The 11,297-nt window shown below is 35.4% G+C and overlaps 1 protein-coding gene across 1 annotated transcript; it reads right to left on the bottom strand.

Annotated features, from left to right (window-relative positions):
* Nucleotides 1–8,195: 8,195 nt before the first annotated feature.
* LOC149239123 (GDSL esterase/lipase At1g74460-like) lies at nt 8,196–9,740 on the bottom strand. Its single transcript, XM_089367073.1, has 5 exons — nt 9,476–9,740; nt 9,234–9,364; nt 8,906–9,145; nt 8,569–8,818; nt 8,196–8,460 (listed from the first exon to the last, which is right to left on the bottom strand). Exons 1-5 carry the CDS (start codon nt 9,738–9,740, stop codon nt 8,210–8,212), a joined length of 1,137 nt encoding a protein of 378 aa, XP_089223199.1. The 3' UTR covers nt 8,196–8,209.
* Nucleotides 9,741–11,297: the final 1,557 nt, after the last annotated feature.

Raw genomic sequence — 11,297 nt, 5'->3', positions numbered from 1 at the left:
AGAAGAATGCACAAGCATTGCAACGTATCTAGTATGGAGTGGACCGAACAGTGTTCCAGAATATTATGATCACATCTACAGAAAATGAATAATTGGAATATTATAATCACATCTTGAGAAAAGAGACAAAGGACATTGATTCTTTCATGAATCGGGTCATAACTATCATAAATCAGTTAAAAATTTATGGTGAAGAAATTAAATATAACACAATGGTTGAGAAGGTCCTCAGATCTTTGTCTACCAAATTTGATGTTGTGGTAGTAGCTATAGAAGAATCCAAGGATTTGAAATTAATGATAGTTGATGAGTTGATGAGATCACATCTCTCACATGACACAAGAATAGACAAAAATAAGGATTCCAATTAAAAACCACTTTCAAAATCCATATTTCTATTTCAAGAGATAGAGGTTGAGGCAGAAGTAGATTGATATTTAGAGGACAAAGCAGAAGACATGGTGGTCAGAGAGATGGCTGAGAAGAGCATGAACATGAAAGTGGAAGAAACTGAAAAATATTTAGCAATAATCAAAGAGTTGACAAATCAAAGGTGAGATGTTATTATTGCAATAAATTTGGTCATTGTGCCCGTGATTGCAGGAAGAAGATAGTTGATCAAGGGAACCAAAGAGATAATGTCACTACAGAGAGTACTAAATCCATGTCCCTAGCTTGCAATACCACACATGAACCTTCTGATAATGTGAGGCTATTAGATAGTGCTTGCAGTAACCACATGTAGAGCAACAAGAATTTGGTTGAATTTGTGAAGAAAAAGGTAAAGGTGGGAAGTAACAAGACTCTAGATGGAGATGGCAAAGGAGTGGTCAAAATTCTGACCAAAAAGGGGGAGGCGAAGGCAATCACAGAGGTATATTATGTTCCTCGTCTAAAACATAATTTAATAAGTGTTGGTAAATTGACACAGAAAGGATACTGGGTTATATTTCAAGGACAAGAGTGGGTTATATATGACAAGCCCCCAAGTAAGCAACTGAAAGAAAAGGTGTAAATGAAGAGGAATAGACTCTTTCCTCTAGTAATTAATTACAGTGATCAAGTCAGTTCTTTTATAGTTGCATGTCCTAATGATTATTAGTTATGCCACTTTTGGTTTGGACACTTACACTTTTCTGGTTTAATATCGTTGCAGCAGAAACAAATGGTCAGAGAATTACCTCCCATTAAAGAACATGTTAGTACTTGTGAGTGTTGCATCTTAGGAAAACAACACCGTGAAAGTTTTCCAAATGGTGTTGCATATAGAGAAAAGCAACTTTTGGAGTTAGTGCATACATACTTGTGTGAACCTATGAGGACACAATCGATTGGTAGAAGTTGTTACTTCCTCACTTTCACTATTGACTATAGCACAAAGGCTTTGGTTTACTTCTTGAAGCATAATTCTGAAACTTTTGCAAAGTTCAAGGAATTCAAAGCCTTAGATCAAAACCAAAGTGATCGACAAATCAAGGTATTGAGGTCAGATTGTGGTGGAGAATATGTTTCGAAGGCATTCCATGATTACTGCAAACAACATGGAATTAGAAGACAGTTTACAACTAGGTACACACCACAGCGGAATGGTTTAGTAGAGAGAAAGAACAAGGTCACAATTATGAACATGGAAAGAAGCATGTTTAAAGGAAGAAACTTGTCTAATGAGTATTGGGTAGAAGTAGTTGCATACGCTATTTATGTGATCAACATATCCCCTACAAAGAGTGTGATGAGTAGAGTACCAGAACAAGAATGGTCAGGTATGTCTTGTAGCATATTTCATCTCAGAGTATTTGGATGTGTAGCTTATGCACATTCGACTAAGGAGCGAAGAGGCAAATTGGATGATAAAAGTGAAAAACGCATATTTACTGGTTATAGTGAGTAATAAAAATCTTATAAATTGTATAGTCATGTCATCAAGACTACCATAATTAGCAGAGATGTTGTGTTCCAAGAACAAGAGTCATGGAATAAAATTGTAGACAAAACAGTTGACGCACAAGTGCCACTGATGGGAGAAGATTATGTAGCAGAAAATGAGTAGCAGGGATCAAGATAGCAGACACCAAACAGAGTCACGCTAGCAAGGACTCCAATATTTTATGAACAACATGGATCTTCAAGTAGATAATTAGATTGAGATTCTCCCAACAATCATTCAAATGATGAATCAAACAATGGTAAGAGAAAGATGAGAGGTCCGAAAGATATTTATGATGATTTGGATGTTAGTTCAAATGTTTTATTGCTATCATTCCAACCTTCTTCATTTGAAGAAGCAATCAAAGATGAAAAATGGGTGCAAGCCATGGATGAAGAAATTGAAACTATTGAAAAGAATGATACATGGGATTTGGTTGATTTTCCAAAGGAAAAAAATCTCATTGGTGTGAAGTGGGTGTATAGAAAAAGTTGAATGAGAAAGGTGAAATTGATAGATTTAAAGCGCGACTTGTAGCAAAAGGTTTCTCACAGCAACCGGGAATATATTTTGGAGAAATTTTTGCTCCGGTAGCCAAATTGGATACTGTAAGAGCAGTTCTAGCTACTTTAGCTCAAAACAAGTGGAAAGTATATCAAATGGATGTGAAATCAACCTTCTTGAATGGAATTCTAGAAGAATAAATTTATGTGCAACACCCTCCAGGATATGAATTTGAAGGTAAAGATGTAAAGTTTACATGTAGAAGAAAGTGCTCTATGGAATCAAACAAGCGCCTAGAGCTTGCTATAGTGGAATCAACAACTACATGATTAAGAATGGATTTTGTTGAAGCAACATTGAGCCTAACTTGTACACAAAGGTAAATGAGCATGGAAAAAGTTTGATTTTTTGCTTATATGTTAATGACATGATTTTTACAAGTGATTTTGAGTTAGTTGAATTTAAAGCGGTGATATTCAAATAATTTGAGATGACAGATCTTGGTATCACGAAATATTTTATTGGCATAGAAATTGAGCAACCTGAAAAAGGAATTTGTATTTTTCCAAATAAATATCCTAGAAATTTGTTGAAAAGATTTAGGAGGGGAAATTGCAAACCTGTCTCTACACCAGTTGCAACATGTACAAACCTAAGCAAGGATGATGAAGGATCAGATGGCAACCCAACTCTATTCAAAAAATTGGTTGGCAGCCTCATGTATCTCACAGCTACAAGACCGGATATTATGCAAGGAGTAAGTTTTCTTTCTAGATTTATGGAGACTCCAAAAGGCACACATTGGAGTGAAGGAAAAATAATTTTGAGATACATAGCAGGAACTAGAGATTGTGGAATAATGTATGCAAGCATAGAAAAGAAGGATTTTATTGGATACATAGATAGTGATTTTGCATCTAGTTTAGATGATAGGACGAGAACTTTTGGTAATGTGTTCCATTTCAGTTTAGGTGTGATAGCATGGGCATCTAGGAAGAAGCCTATTATGACACTTTCATCAGCAAAAGAAGAACATTTAGTAGCAACATCATCAGCATGTCCAACAATATGGTTAAGAAGAGTATTTGATGGACTCAAGCAGAAACAATAAGGATCAACAACAATATATTGTGACAACACCTCAATGATTGCACTATCCAAGAATAATGTTTTTCATCAGAAGAGAAAACATATTGATACTAGATATCACTTTATTAGAGAACTTGTTAGTAATGGAGAAGCTCACTTGAAGCCTTGTAAATTGAGTGATCAATTGGCTGATATATTTACTAATCCATTAGTAAAATATGTGTTTGAGTTTCACAAAAGAAACTTGGGTGTTGTAAGCCTAGCTGAGACATAGACCAACAGACATGTTTGAGTTGTTATGAGTCATGTTTTTGTTTAACAATCATAATTAATGGGGAGTGTTAAAATAAGCTAATTAATCCGCATGGGGAGTTTGCTAAATTTAGAGAGTTAGTTAACTGAGTGTTGAGTGTGGAGTGCTGAAGTGTTGAGTCAAATCGAGTTAAGTCATAGTCGAATTAAGTGTGTGGTTGCATGTCTAGATATTTTAGGTGAGTCGCTACTAAAAAAGGTTTAAATACCCTTCACCAGGTTCATTGTAAAAGTCAATTTTTGTGTGATCAATAGAAGAGTCACAACTTGTATGTTTTGTGTGTGAATTTGTGTTTTGTCTGTTGTGCCTTTCAAACAAATTGGTATCAAAGCAAGTTTACAAAGAGCCAAAGAAAATGGATTAGCAGTAGTCTGGAAGTGAAAAGAGAGATATATTTGTTTCTCTCCGTTAATGCTATAACACACCTTGTAGTTTATACACAAGGCGTTATAATGCATAAAAGTGCCAACTAGCACCACATTACAAGAAATCATCTTAACGCACTTTCATAGCATGCGGGTTCCATGAAGTTTCAAAGCGTTAAGCACTAACGTTGTTCTCCCGATCGTGCATGGTGTTAGTATGCACCACATACTTCTAAAAATTGTGAAATCAAGTTCACTTCATTTGTGTTGAAAGGTTTTTAAAACATTCAAAAGTTTGTTATACTTTTTTAAAGGAGTCACGTAAGGTTTATATTAAAGTGGTTTTTTTAAAGGATTGATTTTATAAAGGAGCTTCAAAATAAATAAATAAATTTAATGTATTAAAATTTGGCTTTTGAAAAGATTTTTTGAAAAAGGTTTTTTTAATGTTTTTTTTTATAAAATAAAAATTTAGAGTTTTATTGAAAAGGGCTTTTTTGAAAAAGGAGTTTTGCAAAGTTTATAAAAGGTGAAATTTAGTTTTTTTTGAAGAGATATTTTTCAAGAAAATTGGATTCTCAAATTTCTAGACCCAGTTCCCACCGTTTACAAGGAAGGATTATGATGTGTCGGCCATTAAGATGGCGACCAGGTTGCACGTTCATGATGTTTGGGATTATGTCCAGTTTGGGTTTTTAGAACCTTAAACTGAAGAAGAAGAACAAGCTCTCACTAATGCAGAGAGTGATCTATGGAAAAAAGACAAAAATAAGAATACACAAGTGTTTTAGCTTATCCAGTAGGGAGTGGGCTGAGCAATGTTCCAAAAGATTATAATCATGTCTTCGGCAAAGGAAGCATGAGAAACTTTGGCGACAAATTATCAGGGTATCACCAAAGTCAATACTGTTAAGTTGTAGAATACTAGGAGAGATTTTGAAAGCCTACATATGAAGGAGACATAGGATATCGATTCTTTCATGAATTGGGTCATAACTGTCGTAAATCAATTAGAATTTTGTGGTGAAAAAATTAAAGCATACAATGGTTTAAAAGGTCCTCAGATTTTTGTCTACCAAATTTGATGTTGTGGTAGCAGCCATAGAAGAAGCCAAGGATTTGACATCACTGACAGTGGATGAGTTGATGGTATCATTTCTGTCACATGAGCCAAGGATAGACAAAAATAAGGATTTCACTTTATAAACCACTTTCAAAGGCCAAGTTTCTATTTCAAGAGTAGAGGTCAAGGCGTTAGTAGATCGAGGGTAGAGGAAGAAGCAGAAGACATAGTGGTTAGAGAGATAGCTAAGAAGAGCGTGAACATGAAAGTGGAAGCAAGTCTAGAAGCTTCAAAAATAATCAAAGAGTTGAAAAATCAAAGGTGAGATGTTATTATTGCAATAAAATTGTTCACCATGCCCGTGATTGCAGGAAGAATATAGTTGATCAAGGGAACCAGAGAGCCAATGTCACTACAGAGAGTACTAACTCCATGTCCCTAGCTTGAAATACTATGCATGAACCTTCTAATAATGTGTGGCTATTAGATAGTGGTTACAGTGACCACATGACAGACAACAAGAATTTGGTTGCAAATTTGGATCAATATGTGAAGACAAAGGTAAAATTGGGAACTGATAAGACTCTGGATATAGACGGCAAAGGAGTGGTCAACATTCTAACCAAGTAGGAGGAGCTGAAGACAATCTTAGAGGTATATTATGTTCCTAGTCAATTGACGTAGAAAGGATACAGAGTTATCTTTCAAGGATAAGACTGTGTTATATATGACCAACCCCCAAGCAAACAACTGATATAAAAGGCGCAAATGACAAGGAACATACTCTTTCCTCTAGTCATGAATTACATTGATCACGTCAGTTATTTTACATTTGCATGTTGTAATGATTATTGGTTTTAGCACTTTTGGTTTGGAAACATGCATTTTTCTGGTTTAAGATTGTTGCAGTAGAAACAGATGGTCAAAGGATTACCTCCCATTAAAGGATCTATGAGTACTTGTGAGTTTTACATCTTAGGAAAGAAGCATCGTGAAAGTTTTCCAAAGGGCGTTGCATATAGAGCAAGAAACTTCTTGAGCTTGTGCATAAGAACTTATGTTGACCTATGAGGACACAGTTGATTGATAGAAGTTGTTACTTCCTCACTTTCATTAATGACTATAGCAGAAAGACTTGGTTTTACTATTTGAAGCAAAAGTCTGAAACTTTTGCAAAGTTCAAGGAATTCAAAGCCTTAGCAGAGAACCAAAGTGATTGACAAATAAAGATATTGGGGTCAGATCGTGGTGGAGAATATGATTGAAAGGAATTCCATGATTACTACAAACAACATGAAATCAGAAGACAATTTTCAATCAGGTACATACCGCAAAAGAATGGTGTAGGAGAGAGAAAGATCAAGACAATTATGAACATGGCAAGAAGCATGTTGAAAGGAAAAAACTTGTCTAATGAGTATTGGGCAGAAGCGGCTGAATGTGTTATTTATGTGATCAATAGATCTCCTACAAAGAGTGTGATGAATAGAGTGTTGGTTAGGTATGTTTTGCAACATATCTCATCTCTGATTATTTGGATGTGTAGTTTATGCACATTCGACTGAGGAGCCAAGAGGAGAATTGGATGATAAAAGTGAAAAATGCATATTTACTAGTTATACTGAGCAATCAAAATCTTATAAATTGTATAATTCCGTCACCAAGACTACCATAATTAGAAGAGATGTTGTGTTCCAAGAACAAGAGTCATGGAATGGAACTGTAGACAAAACAGTTGATGCACAAGTGCCACTGATGGAAGAAGATGATATAGCAGAAAATGAGCAGCAGGGATCAAAAGAGCAGACACCAAACAGAGTCACACCAACAAGGACTCCAAGATTTTCTGAACAACATGGATCTTCAAGTAGATCAACTGATCGAGATTCTCCCAACAATCATTCAGGTGATGAATCAAGTATTGGTAAGAGAAATATGAGAAGTCCGAAAGATATTTATGATCATTTATGATCATTTGGATGTTAGTTCAAATTTTGCATTTTTGTTCTCTAGGGAATATGCTTAGTCTTAATGATCATTCCAATTCTAATATGTTCATATGTTGGGAAGTTAATATATAAAAAAAGTTATTTAGCAAAATGGTCCATTTTACAATAAGATGTATAATTCTTTTTTTTTCTCTCAAATGTTTGAGTGGTAAACTTTCTATATATATATATGATCATAAACCAGTTTAAACATCACAATGAAAATTTAACCCAAAAAAAGTATTCTATTATTTTTTCAAAAAGTCTCATAATTAGGGGACGCCTTTTTAAAGTATTGGAGGGTGCGAGAAAAAAGAAGATTGAAAACAAAAGCCGCTTTCTCCTTATACGTTGCAAATATTTTCAAATTTGCGGTTCAGCAGTGAGTAGTGATTCAATGATTTTTTGTTTTATGTTTTTTTTTTATAATCCACATTTGTTTCCACTTGAATTTTTTATCCAACGTATGATTTGTCCCAGGTTTCCATCTTCAATTTCTGGTTAATTGTAATGTGCTAGTGTTGCAGTCATCGCGTGCGGCCTTCATCGGTTTCTAACTACGTATTCTGTTGCTTGTCTTTTTAGTATAAGCTAATGTTAATGCATAGTGCATCATTTGGTGGGCTGAAGGTTCGAGAGATGGTATTGCAGCTATTGCAAAGTATACTTATTAATGGCAATTACTCTACAATCTGCATATTCGGAGTTTAAAATTGAGATAATCCAACTAATCCACCGTTACCGTTACTTCCATGCGGAAAATGTCACAAAATAATTTTAAATTTATAATTAGAAGTAGAAAGGTTGAATGCCACTCGCTATTGCTGCTGCAGAATTACAAACATAGAAGGCAGTTAGCTTTTCCGCTGGCATGGCTAGCTGATGCCAGTTTATATATATATGAATAAAACGGAGATGAAGCTGCTCTGAAAAATGGAGAGGGAGACAAATGTACTAATTTCAAGATGATGGAGATGGAGATGGCGATGGAAGTGGAGATGGCGCAGGTGAATTAGTAGGATTCCCAGGATTAAGTTTAAGGGAAGAAATAAGACTCTGCGCGATGACTAAATTGGCAGCATCACTAGGATGGTATTCATCCCAAAACAAATATTTGGTTCTGTCTGGACACAGCTTTGCAGCAGCCACGCAACTTAATGTGGGTCGATATCTTCCAAAACTGCAGCAAGGAGTATCGGCATTTTCGAACCCTGCAGACGTAAATTCTCGTTGATAAAAACCCAGATCACCAATTCAAAATAAACCTATGAAACATACTGTAATTTGATGATAAAGTAATAAATGTATTGAATCCTTACCATAAGCTTGGGGATTTTCTATAAGGTGGGTGAAGAAAGTGTAACCATCGGCAAAGAGAAAGCGAGCTCCTGGCAATTTTGAATTTAGATCTGCTATGAGGCTTCCGGTGGCAGCATTAAACTTGACGGCATACTCGTTGAGATTCTGTTGGCAACTACCATCTGTTGTCATTACCCGCTGCAGTGGAATGCAGCCCAGAGGTCCCAATCCTGTGGAGAGCAACCTGCGTACGCCTAGTTGATGTAGCGTCTGCGCCATTTTACATATAAAAGATTATTAACAATAGGTCCAGCCCTGATGATAATGGTCTCAAATTTAAGGTTCGGGAATACTCACCGTGAGTTGTTGGCGCAATGTAGAGATAAGATAGTCTAAGAAATCATCGGGAGCATATTGCCAGGAATCAGCCTCTACAGGCAGCAAATAGTTGTTGATGTAATCGTTGCTTCCGATAGACATTAAATAGATGGATTCATTAAAGAACTTCTCCGCTTTGTCATGCCCGATTTTTTTGGCAATGGTAATCTTAGTTCCTTGAAACATCTCTATTTGCCTCCACAGACACAGTCGTTGAATCTACGCAGCCATACAGTCAATAGGTGAGAAAATGAAATTAACCAAAGAAAGAAAACCAGAGGAGCGAGCATTGTTGAGTAGTTATTACAAAAAGATATCCTGTTTCGTTAAGAATCCCTCCGCCACCCGAAGCATAGTTGACACCCTGTTTCAACACGGTGTTGTGATCAGTGGATGGATCCAGGATCGGCGCCGGGATTGGCAAACCTGTTTTCTCAGCTGCAATATTAGCAACACCCAATCAAATCAATACCTCGAAAATGCCCAATATACAAATAAATATTCACAAGGTGAAACAAGTTGAATTGTGAAAGGGGATGTAAGAAATACCAACTATATCACAAATGGTTCGGCCATTGGTGTATCTTCCTGTGGGCAATCCGTTACCAAAGTCAATTCCATACCATGGATAATTGGACTTCGCGAGACTCCGCGACAGGTGATTGTTGTTTCCAACATCTGACAAAGAGTCCCCGAAAATAAAGGATACAGGCTTTATCTCTCTTTCTGCAGCGCCTGTCACAGCGTTTAACGCCATCACTATCGTGATTGCCATGAAACATGTACTCAGTGCCTCAATCACAAGCCTCTCCATTTTACCTTCAAGCACAAAATGCTCTGCTGCAATTGTTGCTTTGTTCGAACTAGATCTCGCGCTCCCCGCTATTTATAGTGGGAGGTAATCATTTTAGTATTGCTATCCGATAGATAGAGTGAAGAGAAAATATGGCAAGTAATGGAAGAAAAGTGGAGGAAACGTTGGCATCAATAACCGTTACGGTAGAATTGGTGGATACACCCGATTGTTGAACAACGATTCCTCCAATTAACAACTCCGAAATTCTATCTCTAGAATTAGTAGTTAGACGAGCTGTATGGGTTTCGTGGACTGTGGTTTTTTTGAAATGGCATGTTCATGGATACTAACACTCCAGCTCTTTCCGTATCAGTCACCACTCATGCAATGAGGCCATGGATCTTAGAATATTCACAATTGCCCTAATAGTTTAGGGTGAATGAGGTCACGAGTCAAGTTTTAAAAACAAATTTATTTTGGTGAAACAAAAATCTCCTGGTTGGCCAACGAATTAGATATTCGTCCGAAAAGTTTTGAAACATGAGAAATGGCATATACATGGAGATATTTCGATATTAAATTCAATAATTATTATTAAATTTATAACTTGCGTAATTAATTCCCTAAGACCCTAATTTATAAATTCCCTAAGACCCTAATTTATAAATTGGTTTCTTCCATCGTCTTTGTTGGTCTATTTAATCAGTTATTTATGATATACTTACGTAATTAATTCCATAAGACCCTAATTTATAAATTGGTTTTTTCCATTGTGTTTGTTTGTTTATTTAATAAGTTATTTATGATATAATTCTTGAGAGACTCGATTATGCATATTTAATTAAGTTTAAATCCTTTTGTTTTTGTCTGTGAGAAAGAGGCGTATATATTTGATTTTTTAGATGTAAAATTGTAGTTTTTTTAAGATGAGGCTCACTCAAAGTGTCTGTTACTAAATTTCAGTTTTTTTTATTTTTTATTTTTATTTTTATTTTCATTTTCATTTTCATTTTCATTTGTTTCAATTTTTCTTATTTCATCATTTTTTATTTATGATTACTATTTTACATAAACAAAAATATGTATATACATTTGTTTTATAAATTCAAACAAGATTTATTAACAATGTACCTTTCATAGTTTGTTATTGATTTGAATTTAAATAGGAACAAAAAAAATTACAGATATAATAATCTGAAAATGGAAGTACTTGAAATTGTGTGCAATGTATCCATTTCCATTAAACTAAATGTGCAAACTGTACTCCATGTCTTGCTGATTAAACAAACTGTTTTTTTACAGTTGTTTTATGAGTTTTTGTGTGCAGGAAAGTTAATATAATTTGTTGTTTACATGTTAAATCATAAATGTTCACCGAGATAACTTCAGCATAACATGACACAGATGTTTGATGAGTAGTTCACCCCTCCTGGGCTATGTCTGCTGGATCAAGCCTCCCAAAATGAGCTTTTCCTCTTGTATTAAAACTGCTTCAAATGATAGTGCAAGTATAAAGGTGCCTCAATAGGCAAATCTGAATACAAATACAGATTCAAAAGACATGAAAAATCTAGA

The sequence above is a fragment of the Pinus tabuliformis genome, chromosome 8, assembly GCF_031772625.1.
Source record: "Pinus tabuliformis cultivar Carrire ecotype Pingquan chromosome 8, CPIR1, whole genome shotgun sequence".
NCBI classification, from domain to species: domain Eukaryota; kingdom Viridiplantae; phylum Streptophyta; class Pinopsida; order Pinales; family Pinaceae; genus Pinus; species Pinus tabuliformis.
The sequence above is the reverse complement of the archived record's forward strand: the minus strand, read 5'-3'. Positions and strand labels throughout refer to the sequence as shown.

Excerpts from the sequence above, each read along its gene's own strand:
- LOC149239123 (XM_089367073.1), bottom strand. The coding sequence starts at position 9,740 with ATGGAGAGGCTTGTGATTGAGGCACTGAGTACATGTTTCATGGCAATC. Across the intron at positions 9,146-9,233 it reads ACGAAACAGGATATCTTTTT|ATTCAACGACTGTGTCTGTG; the intron begins GTAATAACTACT and ends ATGGCTGCGTAG. Across the intron at positions 8,819-8,905 it reads CATTGCGCCAACAACTCACG|ACGCTACATCAACTAGGCGT; the intron begins GTGAGTATTCCC and ends AAAATGGCGCAG.